A 25,212-nucleotide genomic window follows, 5' to 3' on the forward strand; every position below is an offset into this window, starting at 1 on the left:
GAAAAAGCTCAATTTAGCAAGTTGCATCTGGGGTAAATATCTGGACATGAATCATCAGATCTGACCAGAATCTCATTTCTAGTCTGACATCAATTGTCAACATACCCTTTGATAAAACATTACCTCCTGGGACAATCAAGCAATAGGTGTAAAAGATGCTCTCATCAAAAAAACTGTAATATAAAAAACAATGAACAGAAATAAATACCCAAACAACAGAAGTAAAAGGGAAATTATGTTACGGTATGAGTCACCTGACTGAGTCTATATGTCTAGCACAGATCAGGAGTGTTTCTAGAACTGCCAATATATTTATTCAGTGTTAAAACACTGTTTGCAGAAGGCGAAAGAAACACGACTATTTTCTCTGTGTAAAATTCCTGGGGTTTCTGGAACTTGGATTTTTCTTTTATTATTTCCAAACTTAGGTGCAATATTGATATCATCTGTACTAGAGAAGCTTTCATTCCTGTTCCTTTATAACACACACTGCTTCCCCTTATCTGCTGGCAGTTTATAATCAGAGCTGTGATTGTACAAGGCAACGTCTAAATGTGCTGGTCATTGTCCTTAAGCAATAAAATACAAACAACTCCATCCCCAAGGCCAGGATATGAACAAATTCCTTTTAGTGAGTACCACATCAACCCTTTTCCCATTCCTGTTCTTGCACTTACACAGGCCAGATGGTAGAAAAAAAGTCAGAAGATCACTCAACATGGAGAGTTCCTCTCTTTAGCCCTCTGATCTGCTACTTTCTCGAATAAAGAGTGGTAGATTTTCTTCATATTCATGCAGTGGTCTCTTCCATTTCCCATAGAATTTTAAGCTTAGGAAAGAAAGCTTGTTTACTAGTTTTAGGCTTATGCACAGGACTGCAGAGATCTGAGATACCCTTCAGAAAAGAAAGCGAAATAGCTGTGATGATGGAGACAAAACCTGCAATATCTTACTAGGCATGTTTGTTCCCCTTGTGAAGATACATCATGAAATATCACACACCAAGTATTTTTAGAGACTTTTTTTCCCAGTAATGACTGTTGGAAGCATCCTTTATTAAAGATTCTCCCTGGACTAGGCTGTCTGTGGAAAGCTGTGAATTTGCAAGTTTTTAGCACTGTATTTCAAGGCTTACTGGAGGTTCCTTAAACAAGAAAGGAAACCTCTATACATATGGTATAAATGCAGTGGTCATTAGGATAAAAATGCCCCCCACACACACACCAAAAAAAAAAAAAATCAAAGGAACTTAAACACCTGTCACTTTCTTGCATCAGTTCAGAGTCATTTTACTCAAACCCAATACTGAGATATGCTGCAAAATTAATACACCACTTTCTTATGTGTGCAATCCATTTTGATTGTTTAAAGTGTTCAAGCCAAACCCCAGAGTCACTGTGCAGTTCTTGTTCAGGGAGTGCTCGCTGACGGCCCTGGGGCTCTCACCTGAGCATGGGCCATGGGACCCAGTCGGAACAAAGAGCTCTGGCCATGAACCGCGCAGCAAAGGCCGTCAGAGCCACTGGGCCAGTGTAACTTGATTGGCCATTGAGAGCTATAGGCCTAAGTACAGAGCAAGAGGACTTGAAATGAAGTCTGTGAAAATGGAAAAGCAGCTTATTGTGGATTTCTTCTTTTTAATTTTTCAATCATAATCAAATTTATGACACTTGAAAAATTTTGGCTAGTCCTACTGTTTGTCTAGAAAGGGACTGAGAGCAAGAGGATGGGAGAGCTCCCCAAAATTTTGAAAACCTTTTCCTGCTATTGTTTCAGATGAGGAGAAGCAGAGGATAAGGTAAAGCAAATTAAAAGTCAATGTTTCAAAGACATTTTTTTGGACCTCCAAAATGTAAACTAGCTGTTGAAGCCAGTAATTAGACTCCTGTTGTGCTTAGAAAAACTGAAGCATAGGCAAAGTTATGAAAAGACCTTGTTTCTTTTTTACATACAAGTTTCCTCACTCTCCTCTGAGGTTCTTGCACCAGGAAGAATTTCTTTTCTGTTGGCAGTATCTGGTTCTTTGCTGGTTGATCTTTCTGTATTTTTAATATCTGTCATCTCTTTGCCATCTGGTTTGAAGCGTTTCATTATTAAAACAGAGAGCACTATGTATAAGAGACAGCATCCTGCCCGTAGTCCTGCAATGAGGCCAAGATAGACATTTCTAGGAAAAAAAAAAAAAGGTGCCCAAATATGTTTATATTAATAAACCTTGCCAATTCTGAGTGGAACCAAGCAAGATATCAAATATACTTTGGCAAAACCGTCTATTCTCAGCCAGGTATTGCTCCATGTTTTGAGAAATAACAGAAAGCAAACAACCTCATGATATTTAGCCCCAGGCAGGTTCTAATCAGGTCCTATACTCCTAGCAGAAATGCCTCCTGTCTGAAGGGTTCTCCCCTTCAGCTGACTACATTTTAGAGCTGGGACAGGACGAGCTGCACCAGCTGGGGCTTTTCCCCTGTTGTCCCAGCCTTACCCCAGCCCCTCACTGGCAGCACTCAGTGCCCCTGGCCACAGCTCTCCATGCACCACCAGTCAAAATCCAAGTGGATTTTGTGAGGTGTCTTATATATTAGGAAGCAGAGAAATAAGGGATGAGGAAGAGCATCTTTGGTGCTACACTTTCTCCAACTCCACGTTTTTTTCGTGTCCCACAAAGCCAAAGCATCGCAGAGTTATTCAGTGTGCTAAGGCTTCAATAAAGGAACAAATTCTGGTGACGTAAGGCAGTGTACTGCAATGTCATATGTCAGATTGAATCAAAATTATTTGGCTTATTTGATCTATTAAGGCCTAGTCAAAATAAGGAGCTTTGGTGCTTTTAGTATCCTAATCAGTCTATTGACAATTGACATGGGCAAAGTATACCTTGTTTCTTGGTGCCCAAAGCTGCCTCAGAAGCCAAATTCCCTAGCCCTTACCGAAGATTTCAGCTTACCTGAATGCTTTCGTGTCGTATACCCGGCAAGATCCAGATCCCCCACAGTTTTTTGTCCCCCATTTCAAGCAGGTTTTATCTATCAAGGCACCAAAATAAATAGGGGCTGGGAGTCCTCCTGCAAAGAAAAATCTTATTACGTGATCACAGACATGAAGATCTCAGTATTTAATGTCATGGTAAAGAAATGAGGAAATGAATCTGAGGGTTTCTGAATTATGGCTGCATAAAACGGGACTAAACATCCAGCTCCAGCCATGAGATTCCAAGAGTTGTGAAAATATTTAAGCAAGTACCTAAATGGAGTTGAAAAGATGGAAGTTTATAGCATTATTATATTCAGCAAGGGAAATGTTAGTAATTCTACTTTAATGGCATTTTTATTACAGTTATAACTTCTGTTGTTTAAAGAAATAATATAACCAACATTTCTTTTTCAGCCCCCAGTGTGGAATTATGTGCCATGACATATTAATATTTATGTATACTAATGTATCTATTCAGGTATTACACAAAAGTTTGCCATTAAAAATGGTTAGCTGATTGCAAAGGGCTGAAATTAAGCACTTGCTTACAACTAGGTAATAAGTGTATTACTTATGTAGTACTGAAAGAATTCCTTTTAGAGAGTCATAATGCTTTAATATAATTAGTAAGCTGTTTCAGGGATAATGTGCAGTGTTGTGAAGAAAACTATTTCATAAAAGCACAAAATTGATTCTCTGCAGCATTCAGCTAAAATACAGAGATTAGGAGAGAGAGACAAATGACTGCTTGCTTTGTCTGTGTGGGGAAGGTTTCAAAAATCAGCAAACAAATGAAGATAAGGCAAGGTTTGCTAGAGGAAGGGCAGACTCCACGTCCAAAGACTTGAATGATGATTTATTGCAGATAAACAAAAGAAAGAAAGTAATAGGCAGAGTACATGGTAGCTGTAAGTGAAAAATGGTCAGCAAAAGGGAGCATAGGTGTTAAGGACATCCAGACTGATCAAGCTCAGATAGTTGTGTCCACGAATCAAAAAAAAACCCAAAGTACAAAGAAATTTCCTTCCTTTGCCTGATTCCTTTGCTGCATAGAAAAAATTCTGAAGGCATAATCATAATATGTAATTACATAGCAGGAAACATGTAGCAAGCTCCTCCAAATATTTTGAAATGCATAGTCTGCTTACAAAGACAAATTTTGGAAAATTTCTTTTGTTCTCATCTGGAGCAAGGACATTACAACGTCTAGCTTTGGTCTATTGCTTTGACTACCTACTTGAATCCCACAAAGAAATGAAGTTTTACCTAGTACTCTACCACCTAAAGTTTCAATCCCAACAGCAAAAGATTTCAGGTCTGGTGAAACAGATCTAAAAAGGAAACAAAAATAGTATATTGTTTTGGGGAACAATAGAATTATGTAGCTACAGTCATGCTGTGAACATCAGCACGTGCCCCATTGCAAGAGTACTGTGGTGTACCTAGCATAGCTTACTCAAACCCTAATTGAAAACTTTCACCAAAGTTAAAGTTCAGATGTAGACCCTCCTTCCGTTGACGTCAGTGGATGAACTCTCAATGAAATAAATGGGAGAATCTACAGAAACTGATCTTGAATCCAAGGAGAACAGATTGTAAACATTTTTGGGAAAGGATGCATGGGAAAATTAAAGTGAACCAACTAAAAGTAGGCAGTTCATGTCCGTAAGTTAAGCTCCAAGAAGCTGCCTTGTTTTAGAAGGGGCTGCATTGTGCAGTGGTGAACAGAGGGAACAAGGGTGTGCAGTCCTTGCTAGCTACATGCAGGTAAAACCCACTTCTGCCGCTAGCATTTTGCAGAGAGACAGCGAATGTGCATTACCTGGCTACAAAAGCACCTCATTCCTACCAGTGGAGAAACAGCCTGTGTCCGTCAGATGAACTGGAAGCATTGACAAGAAGCAGAGGGGAGTACTGAGCTGGCACAGGGGCAGGAGAGAGACTTGCTATGGCCAGCCTGTTTCCTGAACTGGAGTTTATACATCAGTATATTGTCTTTTCAGCATTAACACGAAAGGCTTCTTATTAAACACATTAGTGTTCTGAAAACTGCCCAGCAAAGTTAGCCTTGCCCATAATCCAGGCATGCGTTAAGAATGGGGGCACTTAGAAATATTGCAGAAGAATCAGCAGCTTAGCCAAGAGAGTTATCTAGTCCTGTGCACTGACTACTGAAGATTGTGATTCACCCACGAGCATGAGTGGAAAGAAACTTCCATGCAAAAGGCACAGAACATTGTCTTTTCTTCTGAGTGTAAAATAGCAGTGCTGCTTTAGAACTGAAGGAGCAAAAATAAAAAAAAATTGCTGCTGACATAGTTCTGTTTATACAAGCCTGACAAAAAAATGGGAGTATCGGACTTCTCACAACACAGAAAAACATTGTGAGGCAAAAAGACTTAAAGGTGAATGTTTTTATCCCAAGTAATGTGAACAGCATAGTCACCTTGGACATGGCTTAGCACCACATCTTATTTCAAGTTCTCTGCTCTGTTAAAAACATCCCTGTCATTGGAAGTGAAAACTAACGTGCAGGATCAGCGTAAGGCCCACCATTTCATCAGCAAAGTACCTACTCAGCCTTAAACTGGAATTAAATTGGTGGACAGGCATTTTGCTGTGCCTCTGAACAGAGCTGGATTTCAGAGTACAGGCAAAGACTCGGGGCCCCAATTTGATCAGCATGCCATTCCTCACAATAGGAATGAAATAGTAGATACCGTATTCTGTTTCTCTTTCCCCAAGTTTTATGGTCAAGGTAAGGTAAAGTATTTCACCTAAACATAATCATGTATGTAGGAGTGCCTCCTAAGGCTAAAATAAATGCACATGCAGTCTGTAATGCTAAAAAATAGGGAAATGCTTTGGTACAGCTTTCTCTTTGGCATTGTCCCAAAACTGCAGAGGAATTGCCAAGCCCGTGCCCTCGTCCTTCCACACAGCTGCAATTGTGGAACACCTGAAAGGAGAAGATGAGAAGAAGAATTTATTTAATCAGAATTCAGTGGCACAAAACTATTTTAGTAGCTAGATTTTTCACTCCCCGTAACAGGCAGGCTGTTGTTTACATCGAAAGAACCTCCCTAATCATCTTTGCAGACTGATGGCCAAGCTCGTTGGTATGCTCCAGCCACTCTGAGCGGCTCCAGAGGCACAAAGAAACTGTGACTCTAGTTTCAGCCACGCCATTGCTAGGACAGAAGGTGCTCTGTGTATGCTTAAAATGGGTCAAAGCTATAAAATTCAGACGTGAATTGTTATCCAGCCATTCTGCTCAGGAATCCTATAAAGTGGATGAGTAACAATAAAAATATAGATGTGGACCCAACAATGCAATCATGTGTGTTTATTGTTATGTATCTAAAACAGCATTTGGTGCTGGATTGAGAGTGAGCTGTTTTTACAGCCTTTGAAGTTAGCAGGAGACATGGGTTTGAAAGCCAATTTTCCTGAAGTGAAGCAAGAAAATAGTGCTGGGTTATATGGATATAAGCCCGAAAATGTTGCTTCTCATTTTCAGTATTGTTGCATGAAGACAATTCTGCTTCTGCCAGAAGACATGACCATTTGCACACACTTCTGCAAGCCTTCTGTTTTTAATGGTCTTGCCCAGGTAGGATTGTTTGAAGTCCTGAAATGGCTTTGCTGCTGATACACTGAACAAAATAGCCAGATGTATATTTATGGGACCTCTTGGCTGTATAATTTAGTGTTACAACTTTCTTTCCTGAGCTATGGCAACTCAGGAAAGCAGGCAATTCCAGCATAATCTGTAACAGTTTGTGAAACCAGCATTCACAGTTCTATACATTTCTGCTGCATGAGTTAACACTACAGGATTTTGCTAGTATAGCAACCAGACTAGTAAAGGTCTTCTAAAGCAAACCCCTCTTAGCTGTGTTGTACCTACACAGTAAGAGATCTACTGAGAAACTGAAAACCAAATTTATGGTCATCTTGCTGAGAAGAAAATAAATTTTAAAAAATCAAAATAAAAGCATTCAATAAATGTATGTCAAGAGTCTGAAGTTTTCATTTCTTTCCTGAATAGCTCACTTACCTTACTCCAACTCTTAAAAACCCTTCCTGCAACCTTGCACTCACTCAGTTTCTACAAGGTTAAACCATATAGAATGGACATTTGTGTCTACAGGATTTCTTAATCACAAAGCCAAAAAATTAATAGCTGGAGAAATCTAGCTATACCTATAATCATAGAGTCATAGAATAGTTTGGGTTGGAAGGGACCTTTAAAGGTCATCTAGTCCAGCCCCCCTGCAATGAGGAGGGACATATTCAACTAGATCAGGTTGCTCAGAGCCCCGTCCAGCCTGACCTTAAATGTTTCCAGTGATGGGGCACCTACCACCTCGCTGGGCAACCTGTTCCAGTGTTTCACCACCCTCATCGTAAAAAATTTCTTCCCCATATCTAGTCTAAATCCACCCTCTTTTAGTTTAAAACCATTACTCCTTGTCCTATCTCTACACGCCTTACTAAATAATCATCTATCTGCCTATATATTTACCATATTCTTTCCTATCCCAGTCGATGATTTACATCCTGCAAAGCAGGCTGTCATGTAAGTGATCCCATTATCCCCACATACAGGGTCCCACTGATCCAGCTTGCAGCTGCAGTCAATATTGCAACTGGCCATGAAGCTGGTTTTGGGGGAGGAAAGATGCTTTAGTCTGGAGGAAAATAAAAAGAAATAAGAGAATTATTTAGTCGAATTATATAGTCAAACAAAATATCAGGGAGTAGGCAGGAAAAACATGGAGAAATTGAAGCAATTAACATGGACAGGTATCTGCTACCATCCAACGGACTGTGAAGTTGTTATATGGAGACTAAGCTAATTTCAGCTAAACCAAAGTTCTTGAGATTTTTCATCAAGCATTAACGTTTTTGTGGATTGTTGCTGAAAAGTCATGGAACTTACAAACAAGGTATTCTTGTCTGGGAGGGAATATTTGGTATTACTTTTTCATTTGAAAGCTCAACCCAAGAAAAATAAAATCATACCTTGAATCTCTTATCACCTGTAGACCGGCCATGCTTTTTCCTTAGCAGTACCATGTCTGGGTGCTAGAAATGGTGACATAAAACTACAGCAACAGGATGTCCTTGACATTTTTTTCACTGGATTAGAGCCAGTTAGTAGCAATGAAAGTTGCATGAGTCTGAGTGAGAAGTGCTGCTTCTCTCCCAGCTCTGACCCTATTCAACAGCAGCAGTCCTGCACCTGGGACAGGCTTGAGCCCATTTCTTATCAGATCTCATTTCTTGTTGTATATTTTCATGGACTTTCATAGCCTCCACTTTTACCAGCATTTCTATAAGAAACATCAAAATAAGGCCCCAAGGAGTTAAACTAAGTGGACAACAACTAGAACTGAGAATTTAAAAAGTGGCCAGCAGCTCTGAGGGCATGGTAGCAGGGCTCAATTTTGAGAAAGTGTTAGGAGTCCACCATCTACAAATCACCCCTGCTTTGAAGTAATTCAAAATATGAAGGAAAAAGTGTTCAAAATTTGCCTTTTCTTCCTCCTCATACCTCAAACAAAACACACCTCAAGGGGGCTACGTTTCTCCTGCCTTTTAGAAGGGAAAATAACTGGGCCCTCGTTAGGCTGTTGCTTGTCTTCAAACTACAAATTGTTAAACAGGTAAAACAGTATGTGAGCCGCTTAACTAGAACAATCCTAGCACATGCTAAATTCTCCAGTATCAGTTCTCCTGGAGAAACTGTAATTGCTCTTTCAGTATTTGCTGTATTTGCTGTCTTGATGTTTCTGCTTATTTTTAATTCACTCTACAGTATCAGATGTTGCACTCAGCCAGAGTTATCTCAAAGTTGAACTCAGTGCCAGGTTTGCCAAGACAACTTAGATATTTCCCTGAACATAGGCTCAGTTTCAAAAAACACAGGACTGAGTTTCTGTCTGAATTGAAAATCTAGCAAGACCTGCTGGATTCCGTTTAATCCTTTAAAATCCCTTGAAATTTGTTGGACCAGTCTGAGCTAAATTTAAACAGTAAGCAATTGTGGCAGGCTGCTAGAGTCAGCAAAACGTTCTCAAGAAAGCATGACCATGGTCTTGGTAAGGGAGGGGGAACGTCCGTTTGGGCGGCACACACTCCTGACATGACCACTTTCTATCTCCCAGCTGAGAAAATGGATGCAGGCAGGTCAGCAGCTCCAGGTACCAAGGGAGGCTGGTAATTCCCCATGCAGGTTGATAACTACTGATCTAGAGGATCGTCCCTTCTACAGGCAGAGCTGCTGGGGGACTATGGGGAAGTCACTTTCAACACTTTTTTTACATCCCACTCCCTACATGGTAGGAAGAGACCAGCTTTAAGTTAAAGCTTTGAAATAGAATATAAAAACTTAATTTGCCTGTGATAAATTTCATCTTAATTAGTAATTTGCCAGAATAGAGGTATATTGTCAATATGCAGCAATAAATAATTTAGAAAAAGAAACGTTCAATTTAAATGAAATTTGAAAAACAAAATTGGGATATTCTGCCCATTCTCAACACTAGGTATCATTTCAGCCTGACAAGTCTATCTCAACATCTAGGATTTTCTTGCATGTAACACCACCAACAGAGCAGTAAAATGATATAATCACAGTAGCTGTGCTCTAGCTGAAACCACACTGATTGACACTAGCAGATGACCTAATACAGGTCAATTTCAATGAAAATTTGTTGTCTTTAAACAGACACATATATTAAATATTTTTATGCAAAAGGATATAGCAATATGCTACAGTAAATCAACAGAGAAGACACATTTCGGAACTGATCCAAATTCAAATGAAAATGTTTTCTAGAGTAGAAGGTTTGTAGCCCAGATGAGATTACACACCCAGATTAGTTTGCGAGAATAGAGGAATACAGGTGCATGCCCCATGTTCTGCACAGGGCAGGAAGCAGCCATGACAAATGACACGACCAACACAAACCCAACGGGATACAAACCCAGAGTAGGGTGCTGTCAGTCCAGCCACCTGGAGCACCTCACAACTACACATAAAGTACAAGAGGTTTAACAAATATGCTACTATAAAGGTGATGCACGCAAACTTTGCCATTTCAGTTATGTGAAGTTTGAATTTCTTGATCAGAAATCCTCCTAGAAACATCCCCAGGATTGTGATGGGTAAAAGTATCACACCTGCAAATAGAAGGTAAGAAAAATGTTAACTGCTGTCACTTGCATTGACCCTTTTTAGAATAAATATCTTGTTCTAGTAGTTTCCAAAAATATCAGATACTGACCTATTTTCAGACTGATCCTTTGAGGTTCTAAGACTTTTTGTTACCTTTAAGTAATTTTGCTTACTTTCTCATTTTCTTTCAAGTCATGCTATGACTTTAAAAAGCTTAGTTCCTCAATATTCCCTACCTTTTTACTGTACTGTTGTTTGTATGTATACTGATACAATAAAACCTATACAGGTACCTGTTAGAAACTGGAGTAAATGACATAAATGTATTAGCTCATGGGCACTCCTCCATCTAAAATAAAACATTAAACTTCCTGAAAGTTACCAAAAAACAATCTTCAAAACAGAACATGAAAGGAAGCAGCGTCTGGTGTTGATTGGATTCCATTTTGCTCTGAGAGTGAATCACTGAAAGATTTGCACTTAGATTTAACGCATTCAGCATTTCATAAACTCCAGCCCTAATATTTACATGCTAAATAGAGAGCTTTTACAAGGTTTTATTGTGAGGGGTTTGCCTTTCTCTGTGGGGTTTTTTTGGTTGGCTGTTTTTTTTCTCATGTTGTTATTGTAAAACTTTCCCTGCATCCAAAAGAAGATAGGAAAAAGAAAGTTCTTCCTACATTTGTACCTGACCTACAGCAAAGCAAAGTGCCTTCAGATTAAAGTAATGGAATATCAATTTTGCAATGACCTCAAATACCCTGTTTTTCTTGCCAGGCTATGAGACCGTATTAATCACTGTAAGACTAATATAATTTCAGCATTCTTTTTTTGTAGAACACTACAAAGAACTTATTTTTTGAGGGGACTAGCAAATAAAAAGAACTTTGAGCTGAATGAAATGAGTCAAAATTTTACATCTTGGGTTCTTATTGCTTATAAAATTTGTATTTGTAATCAAAATGGAAGAACTTTTATACCTAGATGTTATTCTGAAAAGGAAAAAATCACACATTTCATTAGACATTTTCTAAATTAAATGTTTTTTTTCTTTTAGTTGTTACTTAGTTGCAGTTTATGTGTGGTTTTTGTTAATGAAAACAGACACATTCATAACCCAATTCTCACTCTGAAGATAACTTCAGCCAAAAAAAAATCCACCCAGTTCTAGTAATCCTCTAGCTCACTAAACACCAGGAAAATTAACACTAAAATTAACATCCATTTTCAAAATATGGTACGAAAATTAATAAACTACTACATACTTCTTTTTAACCAAAAAAGTTCACAGAAGCTCTTCCTAAAAAGGAAGGTGAAATAACAAAGAAAAGCTTCCTTTTTGACACTGGAATTTAAAAGAAGGACAGGTACCTACCAATTAGAAAGATGGCCCTTGCCACTGATACATTAAATTGCTGCTCCATAAACTTTGTCTCATAGGTTATTAACCCAACAAGGGAATTGTACTGCAGAATAGTGAGGAAGATGTACACCAGGAAAATTGGATTTCCAAACAGCTTCTTCAGAGCTGGGAAGAAATCTGCAATGGAGAGGTATATGCTGTACACCCTGCTAAACACAGAGAAGAGTTGTTTTGACATCCTTTAGATAATAAAACTAACTTTTTAATTACTGGCTGTGTTGCAGGTCATAACTCCTTGCCTACCAAAATATATGCTTGCTCAAGTGAGAGTTTTCCTCATTGTCAACACATGACTTAAAGGAGCAGCATGGCTGAATGGCACAGTGGATGCTGAGCTGGGAATCAGAAATCCTAGATTATCTCGTGTGTGACACAGGACTATTCATCAAAGGCACTGAGGCTTGCAACACTGATTCTCAATGCCTGTACAGGAGAGTGTCCCTACAGGAGCATTAAGACTCTATAATATACCAACTGAAAAGTTTGGTGCCTAAAGCAGGAGCCTTCACAAACCACATGACAGCCCCACATGAGGCTGATATTCAGAGGAAGGCCCAGCAAAAGGCTGGAACCTTTCCTGAGACCCTTGATTAGAGTATCTAGGTCCATGAAATTAAATTGAAGACAAAAACCTGCATTTAGACTGTAGTCTGGCTGTTGGCACACTTACCTAAAAGATGAGAGTTCGAAACACCTCTGCCATAGCCATGAAGGGGTGCACATGCATACATACATACAAATAAAACACTTGGGGTGTCCAGCAATGGCTAGTTGAGTCTGATATTGTCTATATGAGGTTAATTTAGCATCACTGAGCTCAAAGACAGGAGCTATGAATCCAGTGAAACCCCTCCAACAGCTAACGTAATAGTTAGCCCCATGTTTCCCTCCCACATGTTGGCCTCAGTGAAACAGTAACTTGCCAGCTGTGCATTGGTCATTAATGAGGGATGGAACATTTTCCCCCCTCTTCCTTCATAATCATAAGATTATAGCTGTAATACATCATATGACAACTACCGTGTTGCACTGAGAATGTCTGGTGCTCAAAGCAACAGCATGGGATTTTTCCAGCTGTCTGACATAAGAGAGGACTGAAACACACCCTTAGCATGTTAAAGAGAGCATTTTTGCCCATCATTTGCACTGCAGAAACATGCATTTTGCTGAGCGTTGTGCAAATCCATGCTCAGCTCAGAATGAACCCATGAGAGGAAGTTCACATGCAAACATTTGGGCAATAATCTTTCACCTTTTACTGCCTCTGAAAACTTTAACTGTGGCTGAGCTGGGGGGTCTATTTTACAGTGATCTCCTTGAACAGGCAAATGACTAATCTTCAGGTTTTCATTCTCTCCTTCTTTTGGTAAGGAGTAAGGCAAAAACCAGAAAGGCAATGAAGCAATGAAGTTGACTGCTCCACAGATAAGCAATCCAAGCCACCAGGCACCAACCCAACGGGTATCCTTGGGATTTATGCTGATAGCATCTGTAAAATACAGAAAGAGAGGAAAACAGATTAAGTATCATGCAGAGCAATTAAACTGACTAGGTATCCTTATATATACTATTTAAAGACCAGAACAGAGATGATTTATGTTTCCTAAGAAGAATTGAAATGCAGCTTGTATCAGATCAGTCCCATGTACTCAAAAATAGATGTCTCCATTTAGACCCATGGTGGCATTTCCTTGCCACAATCTTCCAACACTTGCTGTGCGAATGAGTGCAAGAGGGCCCTTCACCACCCAAAAGGAACTCCCCTTTCTTAAATTCCCATTGTCCCCTCCTTCTTCTATCCCCAGACTCAACAGTTTTTCCTTGAAGTTCCTCAAATTTTCCCTGGGATTAGAGACTTGAAAGTGATTTGAATAATGAAATTAGTTTTCATATGAATCTTTGGTGCATGCTTTTTAAAAGAACATAATTTTTGACAAGTGTCCATGAGCAAAGGCCTTTCCCTGTTGCCTCAATGTGGGGATGGCTTTTCATTTGCTCATTTGTTCTCAGCTGTGCAGCAAGGGTGTAACAAGTGCATGTGCAAGCATAAAAAGAGGTGCAACATTTTCCTACAGTGGGGGCAGGGGTCTTGCATCAAGGGCTATTCCAGTCACACTACAATGCTGCTGATATTAAAGTGCAAATAACACCAGCTTTTGAGTAGGAAAAACTCTCTAGAGAGCCCTCCTTTTTGGAGTAGTAAGCTGGGAAGGTGCTTCTTGGCATGCAGGTTCCTAGACACAGCCATCTCCTCAGTTAATGCACCACTCCACAGTCTCTTACCCATATCCACAACGCCGACGTCAACCCAGAGGCTGGCACAGAAAGATCCAAGCAGGAAGCCCAGGGTTGGCCCAAACATGCCCGAGGATCTCACCAGGCCTGTAAGAGATGGGAGGCAGCACAGGAGAGTGAGAAAAATGCTGCATGGAGAAGCAGGCCTTCTTCTCTGCGAGCAAGGAAAGGGGAGAGGAAGGAGGAGACAGAAGAGGGCACAGCCCGTTGGGGGATGTCTAATGGGAAGCTTCTGAGCAGCAAGAAAATAAGCCATAAGTTGCCAATACGCTAACTGTGATGTGGAAGCAGGCTCCTTCAGCCGCACAGGGCTTTGCCGAAGCGAGTGCAGTTTCATGTGGACCCCCACATGCATTTCATTGGCAAGATTGGTGTCTCAGAAGGAACAGGAAGAAAGAGAATAACATTACAATGATTTTTAACCCTCCTCCTCCTTACTTCTCTTCTTAGATTTTTGTAGTTGTGTTGTTCAGCTTGTGGCAGATAACTAATGAACGTACAACTCTAGGCCCATTGGAGTCATAGTAAGTCTACCTGCAACTCTATTTACAGCTTGTACGATGTTCTGCGATTGTAGAAGTCAAGCCTTTTCCCTGTACTATGTGTTCAGGTCCCTAGTATAATTTTAAGTAGCAGTAGTTGATCTGATGGTGTGCATCAATATAAGAAGGCACATCTTTGCAGTTTGGAGTCACATTAGGATGACAGGGACAATAAAAGTTCGTACAGGACCCCAAGAATATTTTCAGTAGGTAACAAGGAGATATAAGTGTCCCTGTGTGTGGTCAAAGTTCATTAGACAGAATTTTTGTTGATTCATTCAGCGCTAGAATGAGCAAATAAGCTAACTTGTGTTAATACGTACTTATGTCGCTGTAAAAAAAATAAAGAAATCTAGTGATCGAGTAATAACCTCTTTAAAAGCAGCTTTCAGTTTTGCTACTGGCCTCACTAGGGCTTCAATTTCCAGCTCTGTCTCTGCTTACCGAGGAGATAACATGGGATCAGAAGAAGGCGCGTTGCCCCTAGGAGCAAATGAATAAGTTGTGAAGGCTAGCAGAAACCTAGGAAGCTAGGACTGCATTTTGCTGACTGAGTATGTAAATACAGCACAATATGATTTTGGTGACCACTGCTGACAATCAACATAAAATAAAAATATCCTAAAAATAATTCAAGCATAGGTCCTCACATTGTCTTGTCACTTGTGTCGATCTGTTGGAGTTTAGTTGTGAGGGGGTAACAGTTTCAAAAAAAAGTTCAGTGGTTTGGATTTCTGAATTCTAGCATAGAACTGCCACCTGAGAGCTGTTTGAAGTTGCAGAAGGCTTAATTCTATTAGAATAAAAGGAATTCTTGACCAAGTGCCTGTCAGTTCTTGCCCACATTCAGCACTAGGCTCTGTAAATCCTACTGTGTTGTTCTACTGCAGAGATTTTTCTCCTGTCGGTTTTGCAAATTCTCTTCTGAATATAGTGATTGCTCAGCTTATGATCAAGGACTTCTGCAATAAATTCTTACAGCATAATTTAACCATATGATTTTTCATGTTTGCTTCATTGCTCCAATTGCATATTGCTTTCATTTAGTTCTCTCATTTTACTTCATTGGAAGATCTGGCCTTTCAGACTAAATTCTGATGCTTCCAAAATTACTGACTTCTGCAGAGTCAGAATTTTGACATTAGAAGCCAGGAATTAGCTCTTTATATTTATTTATCAGTGAGTCTAAAGTAGAACTTACTATTCAGAGCTATGCAAGCTCATGTCCAAAGTTCAAATACTCAGCGGCAAATTTCTAAAATAAACAGATAAAAACCAGCACACCGACACCAATGGCATTTGTATGCAGTATATTTCATTAAGATACCAGAAGCTAGCAGATAAGCTAAGAAGCATAGGTGCAATAATTTTGCGTAGGTATAGTTTTTAAATTAAATTTCACATTTGCATACCGTTTAAATTAAGAATAACTTCACTAAGATAATATGCTTGTATTGTGATTAAACAAAACTAAATAAGTTCACTGTGATATTTTCTTAGCATATTTTTCCTTTGTAATATTTATTCTTTGTAATTAATAAACAGACTAAACCACAAACAGTAAAGCATGCAGACTTATCAGTTAATCAGCTGCTGCATATTGATATAGCTCAGCCAAACCCTTGTATTGATGAGTAATTTAGCAAGTAACAGGTATGAAAGTTTACAACATACTTTGGCTTCAGATATGCTTCCATTGAAGCCATGGGCTCAATAGATACAAGATTATATGCTAGTGTTCAACTCAGTGATGAAATTTCATTCATTCATTCATTTAAAGCCTCTGCTTTGGTGAGAAATCCATGGAAGTGAAGTACTCCTCATTAAATATCTTTAATTGTCTGTTACTCCTCTTACATGGTAAGTCTGATGGCTACTGCCATTAATTAACCATGTCAATATTCAGTTTCAAATAAAATCAGAAATTAATTTTAAAAGTTGGCTACTGAAAGCTTATTAGTATAGGTGAAATCCTCATATGTATGTTGGCAACTCTTCTATAGGCACCTGAACAGAAGTGAAACACCTGAAGACCATAAAACACAGGAACAAATTAGGCACTTAGCATGGGGGAGTATTTATGAAATTACCTCTCAGTCAGAGCAGTTGGCCTTCAAGGTCACTCCACCAAAGACCCCTCTCAGAACAAAGCAAACCACTGAGATCCTCATATTCCCGTCTCTTGACAAATGCCAATTGCATGTAGAGACAGAGGGTCAGATCATTATACCTTACAGTCATACTGAGTAGTGATCCTAAGCAGAAAAGCTTTTCAGGACTGTATATTGTGTGCAGTGCATTGTACCACCTCAGGACCACACTGATGGCCTGGTAGAACTACATAAATTAAAAAGGTTCTGTAAGACTCAGTCTGAAAACTATAGAATTTCCTGAAAAAAAAAAATCAGTTTCTCACAGAGTTCTACAGAAAAGCTACCATCCTCTATTATACTCTGTAAGACAGCTTAACAAAACCACTGATTTTTCCTTTTCTGTTCCTTCCTGTGGCAACTCTGCTTTTACTGCTGTCAATTATCATCTGCACTACAACTCTGCCAAAAAAGATTTTAATGCATTCTCTTGACACTTAATAATGTATTCTATTGACACTTAATAAAAAGCTGTCTCTGCCTCAAAATAACTTATTTTCTTACTCAACAAAATATCTAAAGGCAGGAGAAAAAGGAGAGACAGGAAGGTGAAACTTCTTGCTCAGGGTCAAATAATGAGATCAATGGTCAAAATTCATCAGCAAGGCTTGACTGACTTCATTATAGGACTTTTTTTATTATTTTACAAAAGCACTGATCATAAATTGATTCAGTCAACTTATAAAAAAATCAGATATAGAAAAGAATTAAAGTTGGTAAAGAAAGGAATTTCAGCTCTTTGGAAAAGACTATTTCAACATTCACTTTTTTTGCAAATTGCATCAGTCCATCAAAATGGAATAAGAGACTGAAAATTGCTATTCAGAATGTTAAAATAAAATATTTTAATACTCTGTAAATGAAATAGTTTATTTCACTTGCATGACCCAAACAAATTTTCATTTTGGTTGAATCCATACTATTCTCTGCATCTCCTTTATATTTGTAAACTCACTTCCCCAATAGCCTCCAACCCATCAAAATCTCTCCCAGATCAGATTCTGACAAGAAAAAATTTCAGCTGAACTTTTAAAAATATCTTTAATCAGAATATCAGAAGCGATTATAATAATTTTGGATAACTGCTGAGTGGAAGTTTCGGTTTTGTCATCTCACTTCACAATACTTCCATTTTCTTCAACCTGCAGATTTCCTCATCCCAAAATGAAGACATTTGCAATGGCCTTCCCCTGTAGCATTACATACTGAGCTCTTCCTGAAACTGTGTCTTACTATCGTTATGACCAGTTCAACTTCACAAAGTTTACTTCAGGCAGCAGTTTTAACCTCCCTCAGCCACACAAAGACTCCATGCTACTAAATCAGTTTGGCAATAAATTAATTAGCTTGGGTGTAAGTCTTTGTGTCTTGGGCAATAGGCTATCTTCCATCAAAACAACAACAAAATCCCAATTAGAAAGGATTTGTTACAACACCCTGGCAAGGATTTAGTTTTTCCTTTGGTAACTAGTGACTTTAAAAAGCTTTCATCAGGAAGCGTGAGCTGCATGTAAAATTCAAAAAGTCAGGTAAAAGCTTCTGAAGCACGTTTACATTACTGTGATTACTTTACTGATCCTTACATTAAGGATCATTCTCTTATCTGTGAGACAGTGATTAGAAAGAAATCTATCCTCTGAAGCTGTGGTACTGAAGATGATATGCCAGATAAGACAGATATGACTTCTCACTTTGGAGAAATGAGTTTTTGATTGTCACAGAGAAATATTGTCACAGAGAAAACTGGCATGTGTAGCAGAAGCCAGTTGGGGAAAGCAAAAGGAGCATCTGGGAAATATCCTTCGAAAATAAATGTGAGATCCCTTTTGCATTGCTTTTTTATCTCTGTACAACCCAAAATTATCCAGAACAGAACAGATAGATTTTTTTTGGTGAGTATTTGCTTGGCTACAGAAATGTTAAAGAAAAGAATGTTTAGCATAAAAATCACTCATTTGCATATTACCTATGTAAAATGCTGAGTTTTCTTCTTTAGAAAAATCATCAATATATGAAACTCCCAGTGGCATAACTGGTGCTTCCCCAATTCCACGTAAAAGGTTCCCCATCAACACAAAGAGCCACAGATAGGAATTCGTTGTTTTCTCACATCCTGCAGGCCATAAACATTTACATTTCTGTGAACATAATTCTGACAATACTTTATTGCAACAGAAAAATAACATAAAATATGGTTTTTTACAATCATTATAGGGTGGGTTTGTATATATCATGGTTTCTAACAGGGGTTTTACTGTTTTCCAGTAAAAGAGCATGTATAAAATGGGGACAAGCAGAAGAAGGGAACCCATCATCAGAGCTTTTGCTTACCGAAATTTTTCATTGCGCTGGGTGTTTCTGTAGCATCTGTGACTGGATGGCTCCCAGACAACGCTGGGGAGCAAGCTGATACACTCGTAGAGTTGTCCACAGTAACAGTTATTCTTTCATAATTATAACTGGAAAACAACTATGTAAAATACAACTGACACACGAAAGACTCTGCTTTGCAGAAAGTGGGTATAAGCCTTGCGTTCATACATGTTCATTCCTGTTACATGCAGGCAAAGTAGAGGGGCAACCCATTTCCAGTGCTTTCACTTAAAAATAAAGATAGGTATCTTCATACTTTTTTCAAAATGCTCTGACCATTCTAACCCCAATATTTTCTTAAGCTAAAGAGAAAAAAAGCTGGTTCCAGGGCTTAAGAGATCATTCTTTAGACTGAAGGACAGAGGCAGAGTCCATCCACATCTGTCTACGTACAACAGCGCTGATGTTTTACCATACTGGCACTGGTTTCTTACCTATGTGACAGACTCGTAACACAGAGATTGCTGTGCTAGTTTAAAATTAGCCAGCTAAGGATCTAGTAGTAACCTATCTGTGTTTATAAAGAGATTAACACAGGCTGCAAAACACATGTGCCAGTTTGTCTGTATTTAGGCAACCAGGTGCTACCGCAATTCTGCTGAGTAAATTGAAGCCAGCCTGAGTACCTTTATACTACATCGGGATAAATGGAGAGCAGCTATTCCCTCTGACTGTGCAATCAAGTGGTAACATTTAATATTGTGATGGATGACATGGAGGTCCCCATGGCCACTGGGTTTTGCCTGGCGTTGTGAAGAATGGGTAATCTTCAGAACTTGGCTGTGAGTTTGGGTTAAATCAGAGATTTCCATGGCTCTGCTTCTGGCCTGTGCTGTCCCCTGCAGTGCAGGTTCCCAAGCAGAGTAGTGGCTGTGGCTACTTTCCATACCATGGTCCCCAGATATAATTCTTTCCATACACCCCTTATCACATGTATTTGTCTTGGAATTAAAGAAGATGCACAAATAAATTTTAATTTTTGAGAGATAGAGGGGTTTTATTTTCAGCTACTATTCAGTAAGGATGCCGAAGGATTGGAGAGGTGTGAACTGCTTCTGACAACTGTGTAAGCACTAAAGCTTAGATGTGAAGGGATATTTAACTCTCCCTGAGTTCAGTGGAGACAATAGATACATATCTTCATAATTTTAAAGAGCTTAGCATGGATAGCCACCACGGAGAAAGAAACCTTTTCCATCAAGATCTCATTACAGTTCATTTAAGTATAAGAAAAGGAGAACAGCGAAAAAAAAAAAATGTATCTATATTTATCCATCCCAGGTGAAAAATTCAACTCACTTTATCCCTAATTATGTATAAGTTCTGTAGAAACCTGAGGTTTCTCTCTTACTTACCTGTAGAAAGAGGTAAGCTTTCAGAGAGGAAATCAGAAAGAGAATACTAAAGATTCCACCTATTAAAACCTCTCTGTTATCTGGAAGAAACTACTGTTGTCAAACTTTTAACTCAGGTGTATGATTAAAAAACACTTTATATAGTCAAGTTCACTTCGTGCCCAATGTGAAAAATCTCCATATTTACCGTCCCATTAGGAACTGAGGCATCACTGACAAAAATGCTCCTAAGGACATGATGAGACATCCAACAGCAATTACTTTTGGTCGATGAACTCTTGGTCCAAGGTAGCTCACCAACACCATTACCATTAAGTTACCTACATCAACAGGAAAAAGAACCAGTAAGGTTACAGAAAGAGGGGTTTTTTAGGGGAAAAATGTATTAAGAAGCAGTATTTATCCAATTTCCAAGAAAGCACACATACCTATCTCAAAGCTGCCATCAATTATGCCAACAATTGAGGATGAGATTTCAAATCTTCTTTCAATTTGACTGGACATGCTCTTCATGTAGCTTCCAGAAAATCCTTTGGCAAAAAAGGAAAAAGATAGAGCTCCAAGAAATATCTGAAAAGAGAAAATAATTGAGTTTGCAAAGAAACAATTTTTTGTTCATGGCTGGATGCCTGAGCAACCTGTTCAAGAAACACAAAAATCAAATGCTTTGCTTTCTAATTGTCTGTGAAGGGATTCTTCCTATCATTTTCATTACAACAGAAGATTTTTCCTTCTCTTTCAGGATGGCCTCCAAAGCCTCTTCTACCGCAAAGAAAAAGAAAGTTGACATTGACTGTGCGCACCTTCTACCTTTCTACCACATACTGGTTTAGCTCTTTCCTTTCTTAGGGAAAACTTGCAGCATAAAGTTGTTCATCACTGATACTATTATTATGGCATGTCTTATTACTCCTACTCCTCCTGTTCTAAAAAAACATGGATGAAAATATATAGCTGCAACTACCACTATGGCTATAGCACACCTCTAAATGATTCATTATTAAAATATGGCCTCACTTTTTAACTTCTGAACACATTTATTGACTTCCATGTGCTTGGAATCACAACCTAGAGCATTGTTTCCAACACGTGCAATGTCAGTGTCATACAGAACTAACTGAATTTTGATAGAACTTCAAATTGCCATTTTCAGTATTGCAGAGAAAATATGTGGTGAGGGCTCCACTCCATACCTTTAGCTTTGAACAAATATGGCACACACTCTTGGCAGGAACTGCGCTGCCATCGCTGTCCTGGAAGAGTGATTTGTCTTTAAGTTGGCCAGCAGTGATTGGCCTGTCCATGGTTTTCCTCCTCCAGATGTGATATGTAGGTTTTCCTGTTTGGAAAATAGCACTATTATTAACTATTATCTGCATAAGAATAAAGGTTCCAATGTTTTTCAGACATACTAGATGGTGAGACACTACTTGACATGTCTACACATTAACACCTTTTCTCAGGAAGGATGTTAAAGAGTGTTCAAAGTGTCATTGTAATGAGTTAAGGATTGGTGCACCTCCTTTGTGAAATCTGCTTTCCAAAAGACTTCGGTACTTTCTTGGATAGATGGAAAATTCAAAGGGAACTTGCTGACAGTTTTTAGAAATCTTTGCAGAGAAGGAAAGTCCCTAAGCAGCAGGAGGCTAGGACAGTATGTCAGAGAAGCATCTTCACCATGCTCGAACCAATTCTTATAGTCTCTTTTAGATATCCGCATTTCTTCACTGTTCCAGGCTAAATGGACCTTTGGTATGATCCAGTAGGCTCCTGATAGTATTTTATATTCATTAGGATTTTCTCTAATTGTGTAATCTATGAATTTGCAGAAATACTGAACACTACTCTGTACCATTCTGTCAACATTCCTATGAGTAACGTTATTTATTGGATAAACGTTTGTAGAGTCAGACCTTAAATGATGACTGAGGAGAAAATAGGGTAAGACATATGGTAGGTAAAGATGTATTAGGGAAAAGAGGGCACTGATTAAAAGAAATTAATAATGACTATCTTTAAGTCCACAAGTCTCCACAAGTTCCTGCAAGACAGATGATAAATGTAGCTATTTTAATGAGACTGCCAAAGTTTTTCATTCAAAAATTGGCTCTGATATAAGGAGTCATCTTAACTACGTTGGTTGATGTAGATTAAGCAGATCAGGGAGACCAGCTAATACAGAGAGATCCAGAATGATAACAAATCAAAAAGAGCTATTGCCAAGTTCTTCTGTTGGAAAACTGGTGCAGTAGTAGTGAAATCAATTAGTTAGCCCCGATATACATTGGCACATGTATTAGAGGAATATAGAGGAATATAGGTCAAGAAATTGGCCTGTAACATCCCCACACACACACCCCCGAGACACTGGGATCTTAGATATCCCACTCTGTTTAATTCCCCTGGAAACTTCTCAAAGTTCCTCTCCTGCAGGCCCCACAGGCCAGCTGACCCGTGAGTGGAGGCCATTTAAGTGTTCTGAGATATTTTCGACTCCAGGGGTGGTAGGGCTATGGCAGGGTCCCTGGCTAACCCACAAAGGTCGCTCTATTCCTCTGGAGAGCTCAGTTCTCCCAAGCAAATGCCCAGGAGCAACTTCAACTCCCTGAGAAATGTCCACCCATGCCCAGAAAGGACAAGTCCAACAGCCCCCCAAAAGTTATTCCTAATAATTGTGAAAAGGCACTAATGTCTAATAAAGAGATATAAAGCCTCATAAGCACTCTAACTTGAATTTTGTAGTTTTTAATTCCAAATTCTACTCCAGCAGGGTCCACGAAAAGTGGCTGTGAAAAGCAAACACATGTATATTTCAGTGATCCGCATATGAAATTTCTAGAGGGACCTAACCTTCCTTAGACCATCTTCAGCAGCTCACAAATCAAAAAAACATTGAAAAAAAGAAGTTACAGGTAATTAAAGTCTGGTGAATTCTGATTTACCCCACTCTTTAGAGGATGGGAGCTGAAAGACAGAGTTCTCTAAAGCAAATACATTCTTTATTGATTTGTATTTTGCTGATGATTAACTTTGTGAAACACCTGACTGTTAAATAAACAATATTTAAATCAGTGACGTGGTTTTCTTTTCACAATATTTAATGTTATGCTGCCTTAACAATCTACCTTAACTTATAGAAAATGTTGAACTGTATAAACACTTCTCTTATGCCTAATGAAACAATAACATTTTCCATAGCCACTCTATAAAAATCTGAACTTTGGCAAACCAGTGAATCGTTGACACCAGTGGTATTTAAGAGTAAATGAAGCAAGAAAAATAATGCAAGATTTAATTTAAGACAATTTTTTTAAATGAATTAATGGTAATGAATAGTTTTTGTATGGAGGGATAAAACATCCCACTGTCCACAGTGCTTATTCTTTAAAAAAAAAAAAAAAAAAAAAATTTGCAGAATTGTACCTTTGCACTTTACATAATCTCTTTCAAGTTTAGTGACACTGAGATGTACAAAAAGCCCAGTCTGTCCTGCACTAGCACCTAACAAACAAACAAAGAAACAAACAAACAAATAAGGGGAAAGAAGCAGGGAGGGAGGGTGGGGAGAGACAGCAAGAGGCAGAGAGAGAGAACTTACTTTGTGTCACTGCGACATCAGGCTGTTTCTTTCCCGTGCCCTAGGGCTTTCAGGCTTGGAGCCAGAGCAACGTCACAGCAAAAGCCCTGCCTACTCCAAGTGGAGCGCTCCACCGCATTTTTTTAAACCTTGGATTTCCTTCTTACCATGGTTGCAAAACTTTCCCACAATCACTGATACAAAAGCTTTGCAAAAGAAAGCAGGTTTCTTGTGTTGTCATTACTTTGGCAGTCTACCTGCCAGCATGCTAGTGGTGCCAGCCTCTCCCAGGAGGAGCAACTTGTTTTCTTCACCCTTGTTTTTTCCCCTGAAGTCTAAACACTAAAGCTGCTTCTATCAATCCTACAAAGGGGACTCCCTACCACCCAGCCACCAGCCACAGAGTGGCTCGGCTCACACACAAGAGCCTTGAGTGAGCAGACTCAGTTTTTCGAAGCGTCTTATCTGCAGCCTGAGTAATTTGCACTTCTCGGTGCCTTTGCTGAGGGTCAGCAGAGATTCTAAGGGATGACTCAGCTCCTTAAAGGGCATGAATTGTATACTGACATCTGCCAGTTTTGGTATGGGCCCTCTGTGTCACAACCCCAAGGCAGAGCTGCAAGAGGGCTACCCTCGTGGAGATCTAAAGACAAGCGGATGCCCTCGGGAAATCACAGCCTCCTGTCAGACCCCCTGCCTATTATAAATCAGAATTATTTAACACAACCACAAGCAGTTCCTGCAGGTGCCAATAGGAGATGTGGAATGACACAGCTATCCCTCCAAGCTGACTACAGCCAGGCCAAACAAAAAGAGTGAGCATATTACCCACAGCTAGCCCAGCTCTTGCATCTTAAACAACCACAAGTAGAAAATCAGCTCACACATCTAACAGGGCACATACAGAGCGCTAGCTCACCTAATTCATGTCTTCTCTAGAGCGGAACTCTCCAGCACAAGGAAAGATCCTGACCCAGAAGTCATTCCAGGCATTATCAACAGAGTCTCAAGAAACTGGTTTTGGTCATCTGGTTGCATGTAACAGCACGGTGCTCGCTTTCGCAGAAACTTGAATTACAAAATCACATCTAATTAAAGGACCTTTCTAGTGACTTCAAAAGATAGAAAAAAGAGGTTTATGACTCAAAAACTTCGAACCCAGGAAGGAAAAAGCATTCTCCCACCATCCCCTTTCTGTCCAGCAAAAGGTAAACTCCTGAAATACAAACTTTGACAAAGTTTGTATGAAAAGGCTTGATTAGCTTTTTCTGTGTAAAAATCCATCAAGAGATTTGCTAAAGATTAAATTAACTCAATGAAATACATGGAAATGTATTA

The 25,212-nt window shown here is 39.1% G+C and overlaps 1 protein-coding gene across 2 annotated transcripts; it reads right to left on the minus strand.

Moving 5' to 3' along the window:
- Window positions 1-1,034: 1,034 nt before the first annotated feature.
- Window positions 1,035-24,185, minus strand: LOC104311147 (solute carrier organic anion transporter family member 1C1). 2 transcript variants are annotated; one of them, XM_009929654.2, is made up of 15 exons: window positions 23,896-24,185; window positions 21,491-21,636; window positions 20,726-20,867; window positions 20,485-20,617; window positions 18,901-19,028; window positions 18,536-18,682; window positions 13,866-13,964; window positions 12,835-13,071; window positions 11,535-11,699; window positions 9,969-10,164; window positions 7,502-7,667; window positions 5,751-5,932; window positions 4,240-4,304; window positions 2,948-3,065; window positions 1,035-2,167 (listed from the first exon to the last, which is right to left on the minus strand). In XM_009929654.2, exons 2-15 carry the CDS (start codon window positions 21,599-21,601, stop codon window positions 1,945-1,947), a joined length of 2,112 nt encoding a protein of 703 aa, XP_009927956.1. In that variant the 5' UTR covers window positions 21,602-21,636; window positions 23,896-24,185; the 3' UTR covers window positions 1,035-1,944. The 2 variants fall into 2 exon arrangements, with proteins under 2 accessions (XP_009927956.1, XP_069663966.1); XM_069807865.1 differs by lacking the exon at window positions 23,896-24,185 and adding an exon at window positions 23,721-23,832.
- Window positions 24,186-25,212: the final 1,027 nt, after the last annotated feature.

The sequence above is a fragment of the Haliaeetus albicilla genome, chromosome 19, assembly GCF_947461875.1.
Source record: "Haliaeetus albicilla chromosome 19, bHalAlb1.1, whole genome shotgun sequence".
Classification (NCBI taxonomy): domain Eukaryota; kingdom Metazoa; phylum Chordata; class Aves; order Accipitriformes; family Accipitridae; genus Haliaeetus; species Haliaeetus albicilla.